The 22,695-nt window shown below is 37.2% G+C and overlaps 1 protein-coding gene across 6 annotated transcripts in view; it reads right to left on the reverse strand.

Annotated features, from left to right (window-relative positions):
- The window catches only part of SPATS2L (spermatogenesis associated serine rich 2 like), a 246,150-nt gene that overhangs the window by 106,301 nt on the left and 117,154 nt on the right, over positions 1–22,695 (reverse strand). For 5 of the 6 annotated variants that reach the window (XM_043998905.1, XM_043998904.1, XM_043998908.1 and 2 more), the window contains one exon: positions 7,842–7,903. In XM_043998905.1, the coding sequence (XP_043854840.1) occupies positions 7,842–7,880 (39 nt within the window). In that variant the 5' untranslated portion in view covers positions 7,881–7,903. Of the gene's footprint in view, positions 1–7,841; positions 7,904–10,455; positions 10,475–22,695 lie in introns of those variants that run through there. The other variant, XM_043998907.1, reaches the window with a different exon arrangement.

The following is a 22,695-nucleotide window of genomic DNA, read 5'->3' on the forward strand; positions in this document are numbered from 1 at the left end:
GTAGCACATTCCACTTCTGGAGAGCTTGAATTTACAGGATTTTTTTTTCCCTTTCATTAAGCCTAAACTGGACTCTTTGCAACTCCCGTCTATTGTTCTAGTTCTGCCTTCTGGTTTGAGCAGTGTATTCCCTCATCACATGGCAGTTCTTTAAATACTTTAAGAAGTCTATCATGTGTCCACTACATTAATTCTTGGTGTGAGTCTTTGAAAGTTTTTCAACAACAGCATAGAAATTTTAAAAGGCAGGTCCACTGAGGGGCAACTAGGTGGCATAGTGGATAAAGCACCAGCCTTGAATTCAGGAGGACCTGAGTTCATATTTGACCTCAGACACTTGACACTTATTAGCTGTGTGACCCTGAGCAAGTCACTTAACCCTCATTACCCCAGAAAAAAAAAGTCAGGTCTATTTTTATATTCTTTTTATTACAGATTCTTTACTTTGTCATGCCCCCGGTCTTCTGTTATTGTGGTCTGGTGGAATGGGCACTGGATTAGAGGCAGAAGACAGGTTAAAAACTCAGCTCTGACACATTCTGCCTGCTTTGGGATAAGCCTTCTCTGACCTTTAATGTCCTTAGGAGGCTCAGTGGAGAGAAGGGAACTGGGCTTAGAGTCAGGAAGGCCTGAATTTGAATCCTGTTTTGGACACTTACTAGCTGTGTGATCTTGAGCTATCTCCTTGCTGTTTCCCCATTTATAAAATGGAGATAATAATAGCACTTACAGGGTTGTTATAAGGATCAATTTAGGTAATTATAATACTAGCTAATATTTATATAATACTATAAGGTTCACAAAGTATTTTACAAATATTATTTCATTTGATCCTTACAACAACCCTATAGGTAGGTGCTACTATTGTCCCCATTTTTCACATTTACCCCATTATCCCCATAATACCTATGAGGAAGGTATTAACCCTCTTTTGCATAGGGAGAAACTGAGGCAGATAAAGTAATTTGCACAGGGTTATACCACTAGTGTCTGAGGCAACATTTGAACTCAGGTCTTCCTGGCTGCAAGTCCAGTGTTTAATTTACTGTTGCACAGAGTTGCTACTAATAATATATACAAAGTGTTCCACAAGCATTAAAGGGCCATGTAACTTGGCTATTATTAATGCCTGCATTAGCTACCTCATAGGGTTATTTTACTTTTTTGAGGCAATGAGGGTTAAGTGACTTGTCCAGAGTCACATAGCTAGTAAATGTCAAGTGTGTGAGGTCGGATTTGAACTCAGGTCCTCCTGAATCCAGGGCCAGTGCGTTATCCACTGTGCCACCTAACTGCCCCCTCATTGGGTTATTTTTAAGGGATCAAATGAGATCAAGAGTATAAAGTTATTTACGACCATGAAATACAATGGAAATGTAAATTATTATTGATATTAATAATTTTACTTTAACCCAAATATATACATTTAAATTCTGGGCCCCCAGCTACTAAAATGTTAGAAAAGGTACCTTCTCTGTTTTATATTAGAAATGTGTAGATTTCCATTAGAGAGGCCTTCCTTTGGTTTCTCTTCCAAAGTAGGGTTTGTTTTAAAAATCATATATATCTATTCCCTGAATTCCTTGCCCTATCTAGTCATTATACTATTAATTTATAACTCTACTGTGTTTCATTATGGGAAAGATTATAATAATGTTTATGGAAATGTTTTGCTGGGTATTTTTTATTATCTAGATTTCTGTTCACATAAGCTTTTGTTTTGCCCTTTCAAAACAATTGAAAATTATCTTCAAAATGGTGCTTTTATCTATTTAGATTTATCCTCAAAAAGAGCCATGACTAACATTTTCTTTTTTAAACTCAGAGCAAGCTTTGTCAAAAGAGTTTAATGAGACAGCATAAAAAGTAAACTTCACACCAACTTGTAAAGAGAAATTCAGTTGATGATGGGGATCCAGAGACTATGGGACACCTGCCAGTATAGAAAGACCCTAGGACAGAACAAGACTGTTTCCTATTTCAACCAATTATTCTTTTTTTGTTTGTTTGTTTTGTTTTGTTTTGTTTTGCAGGGCAATGGAGGTTAAGTGACTTGCCCAAGGTCACACAGCCAGTAAGTGTCGAGTGTCTGAGGCTGGATTTGAACTCAGGAACTCCTGAATCCAGGGCCGGTGCTTTATCCACTGCGCCACCTAGTCGCCCCTCAACCAATTATTCTTGATAACTAGGTACTAATATCAATTGTATTTGTGGTTTTAAGAGTAAAAGTCCTGTTGGGGCCTCTAAATTTTGGTGTCCTGAGTGTGGTTCTGTCCCCCTTTCCTCATATCAGTTGAATAGCACTGTATATTCTAGAATGAGGGTTCTTAACCTGTGATCCACGAACTTAAAAAATTGATATTTGTGCTTCAACATGATTGTTTTCCTTCATAATCTTATATATTTTAAAACATTTAAAATATAAGTCTGAGAAAGGTTCCATAGGCTTCACCAGTTAACACAAGAAATTAGTATCCCTGCTGTAATAATAACTGCTAATAATACCTAGCTCATATTAATAATAGCTCAAAATATAGCTCTTTAAGGTTTGTAAATAACTTTAGAAATATTATTTATATTTATCTGTAGTTATTTGGAGTCAGAAAGTCTGAATTGGAATCTGAGTTCTGCAACATACTACCTTGCACAAGTTAACACATTCATAAAAGGAGTGGGTCAGACTAGATGATCTTTAAGGTCTCTTTGACCTCTAAATTCTATGATACTATGATTATTTCTATAGAATCACAATAATTGCTTTAATTTTCCACCAGTTATAAATAGCCCTACTGGTTTCTAGTATGTCACTTTTTGGAAAGTAAGATTATTTAGAGAAAAGTTATGAAAATAAAGTATGCCCTAAATATGAGATGCCAGATTAGAATAACCATATCATTATGCTCTTTCTTCCTGAGTAGTACTTGGAGACATTTTCAACATATTGAGATGTTCCTTATTGCTAACACAAAGATTCAATATTTGAAGACCACCTGGAAAAGAAAGACTATTTTTCTACAGAACCACATGTTCTACTGAAACTTAAGTAGTTTTCTTTACTTAGAAAAAAACCTGAAAGCTTTCTTTCCTTAACAAAAACTAGGTGATATTTTTATACCTATACTTCACTTCTCTGAAATAAGATCATAGATCTGAAGCTACAAGGGACCTCTGAAACCATCTAGTTTAACCTAGATGTTTTACAAATAAGGAAACTAAATCCTAAGGATGTTAAATTTGGATTAGGGACTTGCCCAAGGTCATACAGGATGTTAACCTGGGTTTTAGTGTCAAAAGTAGGACTTTATCTATTATACTATTTTACTTCCAATTTGGTAAAGATTTAACATTAATCAAAGTACAGTTTAAAGGATATAATGATTCTGATATCTATCCCTGCAAGAAGGCGAATTTAAATGTGTTTCTAATCATGAAACAGGAATTTAATAAAAAAAAAGTCAGTTGATCTGCTCAACAGGCAATGGCAAATGTAAATATCAGATGTATTAGTTATTGAACTTTAAATTGTGAGCTCTTGTTCAAGATAAAAACTGCTTGAGAATAGAAACAGCATCATATCCAAAGCACCTGTTATTGTATAATGCATATATTATAGAATTAGTGTATATTAGTTGAAACTGAAATGATGGAAGTTATCCTCCTCCTCTTCCTCATCTTCATAGGCAAGCAGTATTTTAACACAGCATCTTGCTAGGCATCATAACAAGTAATATACTCTTCATTTTCCATGATCTTACAATTTTTTTTTGTAGAGGAAAATTCCTATGTTGTTAACATTTATCAGAGATGAAATGCCATTCCTGTCTGTGCTAGAAGGAAGTACAAGCCAGTCAAAATATTCATAGAAACTAACAATTAAAGAAGACAATTTAATCAAGAAAACCAATGTAAAATTTTAAGCAATCATAATTCCTTCATTCTTTCTTTACAGTTTTCTTTTGCCAGGTTGAGAAATCTAGTAATCTCCTGGTGTTACTAATTCACTAAGTGGATCAGAGAGATACATATATCCATCATCATTTGTATTCACGATATTTACTATCATAATATTTATCCTCCTTCATAATGATAATTTTTTGTGAGTTACCCAGAGTACAATGATAAAAACATCGTCATATGTGAATAAGACAGTTACTGATGACACATGTAAAAATTTAGCCATAAATTTCTAATATGTATTCCTTTCATACTGGCTAGGGATGTAGTAATAGTAGTAATAGGAAGAAGAGGAAGAGGAGGAGGAGCAGAGGAGGTGATGGTGATGGTGGTGTAATTGTAGTAGTTGTAGTAGTTGTACTACTACTACTACTACTACTACTACTACTACTACTACTACTACTACTACTACTACTACTACTACTACTACTACTACTACTACTACTACTACTACTACTACTGAGGTCAGAAGGAGAACTCTCCATAGGCAGCTTTTGAAGGACCTTCCCTTTTGGGGGAGGGGAGATTAAATGCTCCCTGAAGAGAGGCAAGGTGCTTCTGGAACACTAGGCGTCTTCCAGGACTCGGTCTTTTCGGTCTTGGCCCTTGCGCTAGTGGTGTGTTTGCTCTCTGTCTGGTGATTCCCCTTGCAGTGGCATGTTGGCTATTCTGAAGGCACAGAAACTGTAGACTTTCAGGTTTGGTGAGTTAATTGTGGAAAACCCTTAATTCCTTTGAACGATCTTAATTGGAAACAGTCTGGGGTTGCATAGGTTAAGTTTAGAGTTAAGAGCATTTATCTGTATTTCTATTTTCCTATTTCCTTATCTTTGATTCTTATTAGTTTCACCTTTGTTGTTTAATTAATTCCCTAGAAATACAATTTTATCCTTTTGTGAACTAAAGCTTAGAGGCTCCTTTCTTATTGGCTTGGGAGAAATATCTAAAAAGGGCAGGTCAGAACAGAGGGAGAACCTAAAAGGTCCCTCATATTTCTGGGACCCCAATATTAAGGCGAGTCACCCAAATAACGCTCCGTATATCAAATTTTGGCCCTCACATCAGTGAGCATGATTTTGAAGTCTGGAAAAATTCTCAAACATATCATTAAAGGGATGATTTGTGAACATTTCAAAAACTAAAAGCCGACATGGCTATATCAGGTATAGATCATGCTAGACTAATTTTATTACTTTTTATTATAGGGTACCCAGATCAGTAGGTTAGGGGAATGCTGTAGATAGAATATTGCTACATTTCAGCAAAGCATTTGAGAAACCCCCATGCTATCCTTGTGGAAAATGGAGTGATTGGGGCTAGATGACAATGCATTTAGGGGATTCCAGAATTAGCTGAATTACTGGACCCCAGTAGTAATAAATAATGAGCAGGTAGATACAAACCCAGAGGTAGATATTTAGTGAAAAACCCCAGGGATATGGACTTGGCCCTTTTCTGTTTAGCATTTTTATCAAAGAATTGGTAGAAGGTACAGGAGGCATGCCTATCAAATCAACAGATGACATAAAGCTAGGAAGAATAGTTGACACTTTGGAAGACAGATAGAATCCAAAAAGATCTTGACAAGGTAGAAAAATGAGCTGAATCTAACAAGGTGAAATTTTCAAAGAGACAAGGAGGTATATTGGATAGAGTGCTAGAGTCAGAAAGAACTCTGCTTAAATGCTATCTCAAACACTTACCAGTTTTAAGTGACTCTGGTTAAGTCATTTAAGCTCAGGCTTGATTTTCTCGGATGGAAAATGGGAACAATAATAGTACCTATTTCATAGAGTTGTTGTAAGGATCAAATGAGATCTTTTATACGTAGAGTGTTTTGTAAACCTTAAGACAATCCTCCTTCTCGCTGCTAATATGAACAGTAACATAAGAAATCATATTTAGAGAACTGTGTATAACTGCAATGACAAGCTAGAGTACATCCAAGAGAGAGTGATCAAAATGGTATTTAACCTAGAACCCATTGTTTGAATGATGGAAATAAGAACACTCAGTTTGGAGGAAAACAGATTAGGGGTAGGGCATGGGAAGGCACACTAACTCTTCAAATATTTTAAAGGTCATTATAGGGAAGAGGTATTAAACTTGTTTTGCTTGGAGGCAAGCTGAAGATGCAGAGATGGACACTAGTATTAGGGGGGAAAAACCCCAAAAAACCTTCTTCCTAACATTTCTGAGGAATCCCAAAGTGAAATGGGCTGCCTCAGGATGTGGTGGGTTCCTCATTTGGGGTCTTCAAGTGAAGGCTATATAATGTTTTGTTGTATGTATGATTCTTGTTCAGGTACAGGTTGGACCAGATGGACTCTGAGTTCCTAACCAACTCTAATATTCTGTGATCATGATCTAATCAGATCTATGTGGTATGGCCTAGTATGTGATAAAGACCAAAAGAACCATACTAGCAAGAAATGCTAGAGAGATTCAGAGAAAGGAGAGGCTACTATGGGTTGGAGTGCCTGGGAAATGTTTTACACAAAAGATAAGATCTGATGTAGGTTTTAATAGATATAGAATTAAAAATCATCAGGAAGGAGATAGGAGTGGAAGAAGCAAAGTGTGCATGTAGAGTATGTAGTCATAGAATTCATTTTTCACAAAGCTCGGGGCCAAAAAAGCCTCATTCATTCTTCTGATTATATTCAATTTATTTAATGTTATTAAATGTAATAATTTAAATTTAAATTATTTCAATTTAACTACATTTCCCAGAAGGCTATGAATGAGCACTTGGCATGGCACCAACATCTTCTGCATACTATGATTGGGTAAGAAGGTTCTGCTGTCTGGGAAAACTAAGTTGTACACGTGTAGCTTTGCTGGTGCACTGGACACAACCACATCCCATTCTGATGTATTTTGGGGCTCTTAGCCCACTTAAAATACTTGGCACTCAGTAGGAATTTCCTTTCCAAACTACTCTACCAGTTTATTACTTTTTTATGTTCACCCTGACTTTTGGACCCCCCAATGCCTAATTCCTGGTTATCTCTCTGCATGACTATTTCTTGGTAGGTCAGTCATTTTCCATAACCAAACCATATAAAACCTGCAGGCTGCTGGGCAGAAGTCGGCTTGGATGAAACAATAGGTAAGAGTTGAAAGGAAAAATTTAGCTTCTTAAAACACCTTTGAGGAGGAATAGGTAAAAAGAAAATAGAGTAAATGTCATGGGAAGGGAGTGGGATGGAGGGAAATAGTTATGATGATTGATTATAATGGCAAAACATATGGTACCTACTTTGCTGGGCTTTTATGAAGACAATTCTCTGTCAGTCTTAAGGTACTATATACAGGTTATGATGAACAGGATACTATCAGAAAAACCTGAAAAGACCTACATGAACTGAGGCAGAGTGAAATGTACTGTATACAAAATAACAGCAATAGTGGGGGATGATCTGCTGGGAAGCATGTGGTTATATTCAGCAAGGCAATGATCCAATATAACCCTGAAGGACTTATGAAGATTGCAGCCCATATGCAGAGAAATAATTTAGCTTCTTTCTCAATACTTGGCATTTGTGGGAGCTATTGGAATTTGAAAATGGGGGTAAAAAGTGCCTCATAAATGTTAAAGGAAATAAGATATTTGTATTTTTTCCCATAACATGAAGTAATGAAAAAAAGTTCTAGACGCAGATACAGAAAACATAAATTCAAATCCTGGCTTTGACTAGGGGAAATTGTTTAAACTTTGGCTTTCATTTTACTCAGCTAATGTATGCACTTATTCATACACACGAATACAAAAACACATATACACATATGCATATATATGCATGTGAATATATGTATGTATCAATGTACATATACATATCCATCCATTGGAGGTTCCTGAAATATATATCATTACTTTAGCTTACCTTTTCCTTGATATTCACATGCGTATTCAGTTCAGCCATTTTTCTCTTAGTGGAAATAAGACCTATGAAGAAGAAAATTGAAGATTAACTTTACAATTCTAATGTTAACTTTTCCATGTTATTCTTGGATTTTTCTCACCCCACAGTATACAATTCCCTTCTGCTCAAGGCATAAATATTTCTTAATTTTTTAAAATTAAAAATATTTCAATGCTAGAATTATATTTCAGATATGCTCTAGAAACATGTTGTAGTAACTATTGTAGACAATGTAATGACTTTCATTCCGACTGTATGGAAATGAAACTAACAAAGATAGATGGACATAGATCCAAAATTTATTTCTTCATATTCCATGTATAAAACAACGGGAGTTAGAGGGAAATGAGAATGGAGCTAGGATTGTATCTATTTATATTTGCTCAATAGTAAATTATGTTCATATTTGTCATTATGAAAATGCTTTTTGCACCTTTTTATCAGGCACCTAATAATCATTCATTGTGTATTTGTAGGCTATGTAAGACTGTACTAGCATTATTGGAAGAGGTGGTCCCTGGCCTCAAGGAACTTATACTCTAGTTACAGTGCTAGTGCTAGGATTTGGACAGTAAATACCATCTGAAAGCAAGGTAAACAAAAAAAATCTTCCTGAACAGGTGGCTTTTCTCCAAACTCTCTCCTTGAAATTATCCTAACATGAGAGATCTAAGTCACATTTCTAGTAGTGAATTATTTTCTAACATAAGGGGCATAGTTCCACTCTCCCTCTGCTCAATTACCAAGATTCTTTCTGCCCTGATAACTTAATCAGTAAAGGATGCCTCTTTGGTTGAGTTATAGAATCAATCGATCAATCAATGAACATGATATGTATCCTGAGGTATGAATCTCTTTTGAGTCAAGAAGGAAAAAGAAGAGTGATTGGCAAATCACACAAGCTAGCCAGCCTCCAAGAACTTTACAGAGTGAACAATTTTGGCAGTTCCTTAGTCAAAAGGGGCCCAACCCAGTGATGGAAAATTTAATCTTGAGACCTGAGAATTTTAGTTTGAGTCAAGTCCCTGGGAAGAAATTGCTCTTGGGAGGTACATAAGTGGGGGTAGAGTTTTGCACTATTTCTCTACTCCCATTTACCGTGTCACTGGATAGGAGAGCACAGCAGGAAATAAGATTACCAAATGAGGGCAGAGACACACTGAGAACAAACATCAGCACAGAAAGATAAAGGAGCATAGCCACACAAGAGAGGAAGCAGCTTCTGGAAGTGTGAGTCCGATGGCAGGGAGAAATGTTCGCTATAGAACCCTGAAGGGCACTGAACCTCAGAGTCCAGCAGAGAGTTATACCCAAGGAGAACTTTATGAGGACTTTACAAAGGGGAGAAAAGATCTCTAGTAACTAGGAGTTTGGCGATATTCCATTATTACATGTGCTCTCTGTGTGTGTGCCTATCAATTGCATTTTAATTTAAGGCTTTTCTTTCCAGGGACTATGTGTGTGTGTACAAAGGGAGGGAGTGCCCGAGACTTTTTGGCAGGAATTTTTGTGCCCACTGTTCTTCCTATGCCATCTTTTTTTTTTTTTTTTTGCAGGGCAATGGGGGTTAAGTGACTTGCCCAGGGTCACACAGCTAGTAAGTGTCAAGTGTCTGAGGCCGGATTTGAACTCAGGTACTCCTGACTCCAGGGCCGGTGCTTTATCCACTGCGCCACCTAGCTGCCCCCTTCATTAACTTTTAACAAAGAAATTTCATAAGATGGCATGGGGGGGGGCGGCTAGGTGGCGCAGTGGATAAAGCACCGGCCCTGGATTCAGGAGTACCTGAGTTCAAATCCGACCTCAGACACTTAACACTTACTAGCTGTGTGACCCTGGGCAAGTCACTTAACCCCAATTGCCTTACCGAAAAAAAAAAAAAAAGTTAATGAAGGCTACTGGCTGTTAATCAACAGGAAGTACACCTGTTGGGGATCATTAGTAAAAGTACTAGAAACCTCAGTTCCTTAGGGTTACCTCTAGAATTCTGAGTAAGAAGTAAAGCTAGTACCCAAGCCAGCCCACTGATCAAATGGAAGTTGGGGAAGCAGCACCTGCAGAAGTACTACATGAACATCTCATCTAAATTTGTCACAGTTATGGGAAATCACCGCTAAGATTTTTAAGTCTTTGAGTTCTTCTAAACAAAGAATAAAGGGCTTAAATTAAGGAAATAGATGAGTTATAATGCAGGGCAAAGATAACTAGGAAGGGCAAGAGAGTTGTATGCTAGAAACATTTCACATTTAGTCAAACAATAAATGAGTATTGGCTATTGATATACATTCCATAGCTCTTACTGTACTTAGTCTTCTTGGGGAGAATTAAAACACACTGTAAGCAACAGGTAAATATCCTCAGTTTCATCTCAAAAGGTCATATTTAGAATGTAATTTCAAATGAGGTTTTCTTGACCCTAGGTTGAAAGATCTGGAAAATGCAACTTCAATTCTGTTACCACTCAATAAACTCTTCCCAAAACAAGAATTTAAGGAGGAATTCTACTTTGTAATGTTAGTTACAAGCTAAGTTAGTCTTGTAGATAGTCTAAAAAACATTGTGATTTTTTTAGCACCTTCTTCCCTTCTTTGCACTCCTTTGTTTCCATCATTGCAGAAGCAGAAATAGGCCTTATAGTTTTGTAGAACATCTGGCATTTTCTTTGTTTCAATCATTGCCACAACCAAAATATTCATCATCAAGTGTCCTGCCTGCTGGTGATAAGAGCAACTAGTCAATTGTGAGTGGTCCAATGACCAATGAGTGGAAATATTGTTGGAGGGAATGAAATATATTAATCTTAACATTGTCACTATAAATGAAACCAGAAGAAAAATGGAAATTACATTTAAATGTAAAGATACTCACAGGTTCTCTTAAGAGAGGCAAATAAATGAGTAAATGAAGTTGGTTTTATTTTATGTACGAAGGCAAGAATAATCCATAATATTATGGGACACTTCTTCATCTTGTGCCCATGATAAGCATCTGCAAAAAACTACCTGGAAAATAATTGTAATTTATGCAGCAACATCTGTTGCTAGGGACAAAGAAATAGAGAAATTCTACAAAGAATCTGTTAAGTCTCTACATTGTCAATATTTAATATTCACTGACTTCAATGCAAAGTAAGGAATAAAGATGGTTGAAATAGATTAGAAAATGTGGTTCTGAAGTAAGAATCAAAAGAAGTCAAAACTATACAAAAGTTTCACACATATTCATGAACATTTTTATGAAGAGAGTTGGGAGGCTCTGCATATGGTGAGCACCAAACAGCATTACAAAAAATTTAATAGGTTATATTCTAACATTCAGTCAGTCAATGAGTACTTATTAGGTGCCTTCTATGTATCAGGCATTGTGTTGGTGATAAAAAGATTAAGAGTAAATAGCAATAGGGGCCATTTTGGAACCAGATATCTATGTATATTGTCAGACTATTTACGTGTTACATTAAAGAACAAAATTAATACCAAACTAGAATGAAGGGTAAAAACAGGAAGCTATAGTGCACAAGTGAAGCAACTCTAACCTTGCAGATTCAAATAAGTTACTGGCACCGGAAAATAGAAAGTAGGAAAAAACCCCAATCATTTAAAAAGACAACATTTAAACCTATAGGTGGTACAGAGGATAGAGTGCTCAGCCTGAAGTCAGGAATACTTCTCTTCCTGAGTTCAAATCCAGCCTCAGATTCTTACTACTTTTGTGACCCTGGGCAAATCACAATTCTGTTTTCCCCAGTTTCCTCATCTGTAAAAATGAGCTGGAGAAATGGAAAACCACAAATGAGGTCACAGTGAGTCAGAAACAACTGAAAAACAACTAAACAATAACAATTACAGTTTCTGAAGGAAGTTTAACCAATGTGAAATAACAGCCACAATAAAGAGACCAAAATACTTCAGCCAGAAAACTCTTCCTTCCTGCCAAGCAAAAAGATAGGGAGCTAAGGGAAATACTGTTTTAGAATATAGACTCATTTATAAAATTTCATAAAGAAGATTGTGGAAGGTTGTGAGCAGTATTGCCTCAGAGAAAAGAGAGAAGCAGTGGAAATAGCTTTTTGGGAAGCTTGGTAAAGGACTCAATTGACCAAAACCATGACAAGGGTACTTTAGTATGAATGTGAAGGGAGAACAATGAATTGAGGAAAATGGGAAAAATTATGAAGATTCCTTCAACAAAATCTTTTCTCTAGCAGTGATAGAATTGCTACAGTTTGGACTACCACCATAGCATCCAATATGATGAATGAAGAGGTTAGGAATGGCACCAAAGAAAACCAGGGTGAGAAGAGTTGTTGGATAAGATCAAGTATATACAGAGAACATCCCAGCAACTGATGCAATTTTGAGAGCACTGAGGAATCAGTTGTGTATTGGAAATGTATTGGTAATACACAATGTATTGACAAAGAACAGGCCATCAAAAGCTTGGGGAAAAACTCATATTTTAGTACTGCCAAAAATATCAACTGAGAAAATACCAATAACTGTGCTCATATCTACTTTCCCATCTCTATAAAATTTTATCAGACTTTATGCACACACATAAAGAGCATCCAGATGAGATAAGAGAAGCTAACAGGGAAGGCTTTTGCAAACAATATTCTATAGTGATACAACATTCTATCATGGTTATGCTTTTTTAATCTAAAAAGACTTTTAATTTGGTAGAACAAATGACTGTTTTAAAAGCTTTTCTCCAATAAAAATTTAAGTATGTCAAAATCATATAAGAATTCTTGAAAGATATAACAGATAACTTTGCTGAACAATCCTCTAATTATTAATCTAGTGTGTCATAAAATCCTTGTCCAAGGTGTTTGCCATTGTTATGGAGGATATCTAGCACAGAGTCTAGTAGAAAAAGACTTCCTGTAGGTATGTGAGGTTCCACAAATACTTTGTTTATCTTTAGTAAGACTTAGAACATTCCAGAATTGCTTAAATGAGACCCATAATTACTTCACAGATTTTGGCCTAACCATTCAACAGGAAAAAAACCAAGTGAGGGAAGAATGCCTGTTGTCCAGACTATGACATTGAGCTGAATAGACAGATGGTTCATCAGTAGATATATTTTGGGTAGATAATTCATGATGAAATGTGCCTAAAATTGAATAGTAAGAGTGGGATAGACTGAATTTGGAAAATTATAAAGTGCTTTTAATGATCACAATCTTCTCCCTGAAACAAAGGCCATGTGAAAAAACATCAATGGGCCATTTAAAAAAAATCATCAATAGGCCATTTTAACAAAACATCAATAGTCTTTTAGTGATGTCCAATATGGCTGTGAGTCAAGGAATCCTAAAGAACTAAAGTTGAAGCTTACTCAGATGGAAAAGGAGAAACATTTAGTGGCCATAAATAGGCTGAAGAATATTGTCAATGAAAAATTCTACTCAATAAATGGCATAAAAGATTCAAAGTCAGAGATAGATGACCAGAAAAGGAGGTGGGTGGGTCATGTAGTGAGAAGAAAAGATAATAGCTGTGCTGCTCACTTGCTACACTGGTACCTTTTTTCTTTTAAGATATTTTAAAGAAAGGCCCTAGCATGTTTGGTGGACCCCCCCCCCCAATAGAGGATTGAAGGGAGGATGTGGACAAATGTGGCACTCACTGAGAAGACATGGATGAGTTGTAATCTGTACCACTTGCAGGGAATATTCACTTCAATGAGGATAGATTCTCTTCAAGTATCAAAGTAAGGTAACCCTCAGAGGCAGAAATAATTTATTTTTAGAGTCTTCAAAGTAGTCTACATACATCCTACCTCCCAGGAGAGAGAAACTCTGTATATATTCCCTCCCCATACAGTCAGCTCTTTTTACACACTCCATAAATAATCCTCTTCTACTTAGTAGACCCTCTGCAAATAACTCCTTCCCAAGAGGAAGTTCCATATCTTCTACCTTGGCAGGTGGGGAAAAAACAACCAATCTAGCTATTAAATAACAGTTGGCATTTATCCTCATCTACTCCTCCACTTGATATTCAAAATGGATTCTAGTTACTTTCTGATATCTTTTATAGTCACTAATGGTGTATAATGTGAAAGAGGTAGGCAGAGAGAAATGGGAGTGGGGGAAGAAGAAACATAAAGAATATCTGAGGGTATGTTTCCAGGGAACAGAATAAAAGTGAAAATTTGAATCATTTCTAGGGATATTTTGCCTACATAATGCCAAAGATCTGGACAATTCAAAGCAACTAGTTGATTTTTTTTGCTATTTGGTTTATTTTTGAAGTTTTAGCATCATGGAGAAATAATCTGAATTTCTCTGTTTGTCTCACAGAAATTTATAAAGGCTACTTCCTTGTGATTGATGTCTATCACATGCAACCAAAAGATCTGGAAAGTCTGACTTCCCCTTACCTCTAACTTGTTAAGATGCCCTAGTGAACCACCTTAGCATTTCAGGGCTTTGTCTTTTATAGGACTATGTACAAAGGTCACAGGGGGCTGGAACAATTAAATCTTTTAATCGTATCTAATTTATCTTTTGCAGCTATAAGGAGTCTATGAGAGATTTTTAAAACAAAGAAACCAACAAATCTTAGGTGGCGCATTTGATGGCTGGGGTTTGGGTAAGGGGTTCTTTGAAATGGGATGCCACAACCTACAGGAAATTCATGGAAGAATTTCCATAAGGACACAAAATTAGAAAGCCGATGTAGAGGTCAGAAAGAACTTTTGCCCCCATGAATGGATTCAAATGCTGAAGGGATATTCCAGCCACACCAGCTTTCTTGCTGATCCTCATAGGGGATATTCTGTTCTCAAAGATCAAAGTCTTCAAGACTCAAATAAATGAATCTTTGATGGTAGAATTTCAAGCTACTACTGTGGCTGGGGATTAGGGTTCTTGGGGGGAAGGAGAAAAGATGGGGTTCTTCCTTCGCTCATAAAAGCACCCAACATAGAGAGCACAGATGCCACCTGTTTGAGTTGTTCCTGAGGTAAAGACTGTATTAGAACAACTCAAATATTTGGGAGAGTGAACCAGTCAGTAAATAAGTTAGGAAAGGCAATAATTCCCTATGGCTCTGTGTCCCTCATTTACAGCATGCTGTAATAGAAAGACTCTTGTGTACTTGAAATCACCAGAATTGGTTTCTAATTCTGGTTATGCCATTAACTGGCTGAAGGACCTTGAGAAAGTCATTAAACTCTCCAGGCTGCCATTTCTTTATTTGTAAAATGGGGAGATGGGCTACATGATCTCTAAAGGTCCTTCCAGTTCTATGTCTATGATTTAATTGGTTTTCCCCCTCAGAGGTTTTCCCCCTCAGATGCTTGGAGAAGAATGCATTTGACATGTAATGGTCTCTCATCATACATATCTTCAAGCCCTACATTTTATTTCTCACAACATATCTCTGCAGTCCTGACAAGCCTACTTCTAGAAAGTCTCAAGCTGAGCCCTCTAGTCTCTTTCTTTATAAGATAAACAGAAGGGTAAGGAATCTGGATATTACAGCATGAGTTTAGCATCTATGTGTATGCCCTGGAGAGGGGAGGAGGAAATGCCCTTTTCCTTCATAATTTTATGCTTACTTTCTTAACAATGGGGCGAATTCTCTCCCTACGTACTCAGCACTTTTCCCTCCTACTCTATAAATATACCTACCCCACTTAGTAAACATTTTGTAAGTGACTGAGTCTCAACAGTAAACTCTATTTCCTCTTTTCTGGCAGGTGGCAAGAAGAGGGCTGTAGAAAAGTGGTCAGAGAATATTAAGAGTTTTCTGAAGAAGAAATGAAAATGACCACAGGAAAAATGTATCCCAAATCACTAATGATTTGAAATGAAAATTCAAACAGCTCTGAGGTTTCACCCCTCACTCAGGAGACTAGTAGACAATAAAATTCCCAAGTAATTAATGTTTCAGGGATTATGAGATGATAGGGCAATAATGCAGTGCTGGTTGAGCTGTGACTTGGTTCCACAATTCTGGAAAGAATTGGAAACTAGCTAGAAAAGTGACCAGAGTACTAACATCCAGTGGTACCACTAAATATTTACCATGAAGAGGTCAAAGACAAAAGAAAATGGGCCATTTACATGAAAACATTTGTAGTAGGATTTTTTTTTTGCAAGCAACTGGGAACAAAGTGAGTACCTACTGATTGGGAATCAAATTATGGTATGTGAATGTAAAGAAATATTACTATGATCAGAAAATATGAATATAAAGAATTCAGAGAAACTAGGAAAGATTTTCATGAAGTGATGCATAGCTAAATATTCAGAACCAAGGGAATAAAATAATAATAATAATAGCTAGCATTTATATAGTGCCTTAATATTTGTAAAATATCATCTCATTTAATCCTTATAACAACCTTGGGAGGTAGGTACTATTATTATCTCCATTTTATAGATGAGGAAACTGAGGCTGAGAGCGGTTAAGTGATTTGCCCAGGGTCACACAGCTAGTAAGTATCTGGGGTAAGATTTGAATTAAGGTCTTCTTGATTCAAAGTCTAGAGCTTTATTGCCTATGCAATCTAACTTCCAATCACCTCAATAGACAATAACCACAAAAGATAAAATACGACATTGAAAGATCTCAGAATTCAGATTGCTGCAGTGATAATAAGGACTCCAGAGAAATGATAAAGAATAACACCTTGCTCCTTTCAGTAAAGAGATACTGGACTATAGGCAGGTGTGTGATGGTAAATTTCTAACACCTGCCTCTCCCCCAAAAATGTAGACACAACATACTTTCAAGCTTAATCTGGGGGTCAGCTAGGTGACAAGGTAGATAGAGCCTCAGAGTCAGGAGAACCTGAGTTCAAATCCAGCCTCAGACACTTGCCAGCTGTGTGACCCTGGGCAAGTCACTTAACCCTGATTGCATCCCAAAATGAACAACAACAACAAAAAATCTTGATCTGAATTATTAACATTTTCTCAGTCACTATTAAGTTTAGGCGATCAACAAAACAATAAATCAAGTCTTGATTTGTAGCATTTGCTGATTTCTGAGGGGTAAATGCTTGCACTGAAAATGTAACTATTGGTGAGCCATTTGAGCTGGCTCTAGCACCCCCTCTGCCTATGGTATGGAATTAGGCATATGCTGTCAGCCAGATACCAGCAAGCATGGTACATTGGACAGGGCACTGCCTCTGTTGAAGAGCTGGAAACAAATTCCTGAATGATCTTATACAAATCATTTAACCATCATGGATCTCAGTTTCTTCATTTGTACAATGATGGAGCTGGACCAGACAGCTCCTGAGGTTCCTTCCATCTCTAATGCATGTCTTTCACTTAACCCTCATTGCCCCACAAAACAAAACAAAAAACCCCCACATGACTCTCTAATGCATATCTTATTTTTTTCTAATTGCATTTTTTTGGTTACAGGGCAAGTTTCTATTGTGAGGTTGGTATTGGCAAATGGGGCAGCTAAGTGGCACAGTGAATAGAGTGCCAGGCCTAGAGTCAGGATTGTAAAGCAAGTCCTTCCACTTCTTACTGGCACTATGCCCCAGATATCCACTAGCATTATGTTCCCTGCTAGCCATTCAAAAGAACCCCAAAGTTCCACTGGGGCACAAATCCATGTTTCAGATTGTTTCTTATCCCTTACCCCCATAAACATTACTCTGTGTTACTACATCAGAGCCTGGTGCTATTCTCTCAGGTAACATTGTTGCTTTTCTCCCTAAACTAATAGAAACAGGTAAAGAGCTGGGCATTTCACTTTGAAAAGGATGCCAACTCCTAAATGAGACATGAATGTTGTGAATTTCAGGCATGGTGGCAAGTGGGTAGGAATGAGGTACGGGCACAAGTGGCTCTTTTAGACCACACCATGAAGGTGGCTGGCTATGGCTGCCTAAAGGAGATGCTCACTTCACTGTTACCATTGAGCATTCAGGATCTGACCTCCCTGTAAAGACCATGGAAGATTTCTGATTTCTGGTAAAAATAAGTGATGCTGGAATGTCCCTTGTTTAGAACATTATCAGTTGACCAATGAATGATAAATTTAATGTTTTTCAGATACAACTATCAAAGTACCTTGTTTATCTATTAATTTAAACAAAATCAAGAGGTGCAGAATAAAAATCAAATCATGTCCTCGATGTAATTTTAATGAGTCAGTGGGATTGTAAAATATTTTTAAAACTATAATTTATCTTTTAGTAATAACATCATAATGTAATTCACATCTCCTGATTTTCACATATATTCTTGGGGAAAAAATCTTAAAAATCAATAAAAAGCCTCTTGCTTCTTAATTCACATGTCTTGAGATTTCATTTCATTTTAGAAATATGTATTCTGTAGTCATAAAAATCTATTTTTTATTAAAAAATACTGTAAAGCCTAAAGAAAATCAACTTCATTGTTTTGGTAAATCATCAAAATGGTTCTCCCTATTCCCCTTTGCTGTATTTGTCAAGTGATTAAATGAATAATCCATAAATGTTGGTATAGCACAGGCTCCATTTGTAAAAGTGAGTGATGTCCTAATTCTTTCTCAATTCAAATCAACAAATGTTTATTGAATACCAATTGTTTTCAAGGCAGTATTTTAGAGAACAAGAAACAAAGCCAAATAAGGACAAGTACCTTGTCCTTCAGAAGCTTACAGTCCAGTAAGAGAGATAAGACTTATGCACAAGTAATTATTACCGACAGAGGGTGGTGTGAGTCTTGGAATCAAAAGACTTGAGTTTAAATCATGGCTCCAAAACTTATTAGTTGTGTGATTCTGAACAAATAATTAGTTACCTCTTCTGAGTTTTGGTTTTCTCATCTTCAAAATGGGGATGAAAGCACTTTCACTGCCTGATTGAGAGGATGAGGTTTGGTAATCCCCAAAGTATCTTTCTGAGCTTGTACTCCAGTCTCATGACTTGTAAGAACCTAGGGTCATTTTCGTGCTGTGATAAATGATCAGAATTGGACTTTTGTAAAGTATCACAGCTAATGGCACTCAGAAATCTTATTGGTTTATTTCGAAGATAAAAGTTGAACTATAAAAAACTATATAAATGGGAGAAATTGTGGCATTTTAGGACATTTAATTAATAAATCCAAGGAAAGGTCATTCATAAGACAACGGCCATTTCCAAATTTTGAATTAAAATGCATTACCTTCCTTTGATGTGGTATTTTGATGTGCATTTTGACAGAATAGCTGGATTTATGAGCATTCCATTATCATTTTTAGTGCCACTTACTTTCTTTGTTTCCATAGATCATATTATTTCAGAGTCAGAGTTAGAACTGTGTAGACTGGGACTTTTTAAGGCATGGTCCCACTTAGAGATGCCGAGATTGTAGCTGGAACTTTTAGTACCTCCCTTTTGCTCTAGCCCCATCTCCATCTCCCTTCCCCATTACAGAGGAATGTGTCCAGTTTGGTAGTGTCTAACAATCATTCAGTGTTTACGAAGCTACCTTCTTACCTAGTTTACTTTGCATCCCAAAACTGCTGTCTAGAAGTTTCTTCTTGTGCTAAAACAATGGAAGGACATAATGGAGGCTCCTGAAGCTGTGCCTTCCTGTCATTGGCCAGCTAGGTGTCATTCAGACTCAGGTCAGCCAGCAAAGGTCTTAGTTGGTGGTATGTTACAGGATCTTTCTTTCTTTCTTTTTTGCAGGGCAATGAGGGGTAAGTGACTTGCCCAGGGTCACAAAGCTAGTAAGTGTCAAGTGTCTGAGGCTGGATTTGAACTCAGGTCCTCTTAGATCCAGGGCCGGTGCTTTATCTACTGCCCCATCTAGTTGTCCCCTCAAGTTTCTTTTAATGTAATGTAAAAGCCAAAGAAAACCATTGACAACTCAGCCAGTTAGTGACATTTGTGGGGAAAGGAAAAGGGATTACTTTTTCTTCTCTTAAGGTTTAACTTTCAGACCCTCAGAAACAAGTGTAGATAGTGAAGAAGATGAAGACACAGCTGTCACTCACAGCTTCCTTCTTCTTGGCTTAGTGGTGTTTCAATGGCTTGGTTTGGTCTTCAGGAGTTATTTTCGTGACCCTGTATTCTTTTGGTTCAGTTGAAAAAATTTCTTTTCAGTTTAAAAAATTTTAAATAATTCTTTCTTTTCTGAATCATGCTGTCTGTGTGGTTCACAAAAGAACAAAAAAACCTAATAAGTTTGAAATACTGAGACTGAGCACTTCAAAATCCTTGGTCAACTGGCCAACTGTCTGCTTTCCTTTTATTTTTAAGCAGATGGGCCTATCACCCAACCATATGTCCCTTTTGAACAAGTTTTCATGTAAAATAGTGTATATTATTTTTGTGAAAGAATCATTAGTTTAGAAGACATAGAATAATGTAATCTCTTTTGTTTAAGGCTTTGGGGGCTTTCTTTTTTCATAGAACTTGACAATTATTTCAGCATCTTCAAAAGATTCCCTTTTCTAAAGGCTAAGAAATGGTGTCCCCACTACTGTAAGGAAAAGGACTGGGGAGAGCCAAAAGTTTTCAAAGCTGCTTCATCTTAAAGTTGGAAGGGGAAGTTTTGGGAAGGAAGGAATAAGCATTTATTTCTATCTATTATGTGTCTGGCACTGTACTAAGCACTTTATAAATATCATCTCATTTGATCTTCACAACATTACCCTGATGGGTAGGTGCAATTAATTCCCCCATTTTACTGTTGGAGAAACTGAAACAGAGGTTAAATGACTTGTCCAGGGTCACACAGCTAGCAAGTATCTGAGGTGGCATTTGAAATCAGATCTTCCTGACTCCTGGACCAGTGCGCTTTCCTCTGCACTATCTAGTTGGTCCAATCTATTCATTTTATAGATGAAGAAACCAAAACCCAGAGAAACCATTACAAAACCATCACCAAGAGAGAATAGCTGTTCACACCTGTAACCCCTGCAATGAGGGAGTCTAAAGCTGGTAGATAGCTTGAACTCAGGAACTGAGCTGCAGTCCTATTAAGCTAGTTGCATACTCACTAAGTCTGGTATAAATATGGCAAGCTCCTGGCAGTGGGGGACAACCAGGGTGCCTCAAGAGGGGGAAAACCTGCCCAGGTTGGAAATGAAGCAGATCAAAGCTCCCGTGCCAATCAATAGCAATATTGGGCCTCTGAGTGGCTGATCAAGATAAGAAGACCTTGTCTCAAAATAAAATAACAGGGGGCAGCTAGGTGGTGCAGTGGATAAAGCACCAGCCCTGGATTCAGGAGGACCTGAGTTCAAATCCAGCCTCAGACACTTGACACTAGCTGTGTGACCCTGGGCAAGTCACTTAACCCTCACTGCCCTGCAAAAACAACAATAAAATAAAATAACAACAAGAAACTTCATCTTCCTGGTCCTCGGTTTCCCCACTTCTAAAATGAGGGGATTGTACTGGATGATCTCTAAAATCCCTTCCAGATCTAAAGTTCTATGAATGTATGGGGCAAAGAGACTTGTCTGAGGTCACATTGGTGTCAGAGGCAGGACTAGAGACTTGGGTATTCTGATTCTTAGTCCAGTATTCTCTTTATAATACTAGGATGCCTCTTTAAGATGTGGAAGGGGCCTCATGGGGCATTTAGTCCTCACCAGGCTTTTCTTTTTTAGGTTGATGGCAGGTGTTGAATAATTTTTTTTTAAAGAAGAAACAGCTCAATAAGGACTATTGGTGAAAAACAAACCTATTTTTCACAGAATTATCCAAACAGATTTTCTTGTGCTTAATAGCTACAGAGAAGAAGAGGAGGCAGTAGCCCCCTTAGCAAAGGGATCCTGGGAGTACTTCCAACTCAAATTTATTTGTACCTATTATGAGTGTGAACATGTCTACATGGGGAAGAACAGGATTACAGGTGAGCAGAAGTTATGTATTGTGTCAAGTTAGGTGGCTCAATGGATAGAGTGCCAGGCCTGGAGTCAGGAAGGTGACTCTTCCTAAGTTCACATCTGGACTCAGACATCTACTACTGTGTGAGCTTGGGCAAGTCACTTAACCTTATCTTCAAATGAGCTGGAGAAGGAAATAGCCAACCACTCCAGTATCTCTGCCAAGAAAACCCCAAAAGGGGTCACAAAGAATCGGACATGACTGAAAAATGACTGAAGTGATGAGTGAGGCAGAAGCTTCAAGCACAGGCCTGCTGTAGTCTCTCTCTCTCTCTCTCTCTCTCTCTCTCTCTCTCTCTCTCTCTCTCTCTCTCTCACACACACACACACACACACACACACACATACACACACAAACACACACACAAAATGTGTGTGTTAATTATAAGACATTCCAGATCATCAAGCACACTTTTCCATGCCCTGTAACTTTCTGCAATCCCATCAGTATAAAATTCCGACAAATTTGCCTAGCATGGAAGGGAATTTAGAAGTCATTTCCTTCTTGATTTCACAGTTACAAAAATTGAGGACTTAATGTCAAGAACAATAATTTAAAAGTTCAATCTGTTTCACTTTCATTTCTCTGGAAGGGGAGTGCTGAGTTTTACTTTCCAGTTCCCTGTATTAGGTCATTGCTGCATCCCTGCCTATGGCCTCTGTTACCCTGGGCAACTCATTCACCTTTACAATGCTCTAGATAAATCTCTAAGGCTGTAAATTGCAGAGAATGTGTCACCTGCACATGGAAAACTGCCAACCACATTAGTAGTGGATTTTCCTTACCAGAGAGTTCCCCTTCCCTGAGAAATCATGGTTCCAGTCCCAATCCATATATATATATATATATATATATATATATATATATATATATATATATATATATATATATATATATATATATATTTAAGACTGGCAGCATAGTGCATTAACTGTGTGACCATGGGCAAATCACCTGA

This window comes from Dromiciops gliroides, chromosome 3 (assembly GCF_019393635.1).
Source record: "Dromiciops gliroides isolate mDroGli1 chromosome 3, mDroGli1.pri, whole genome shotgun sequence".
NCBI lineage: Eukaryota > Metazoa > Chordata > Mammalia > Microbiotheria > Microbiotheriidae > Dromiciops > Dromiciops gliroides.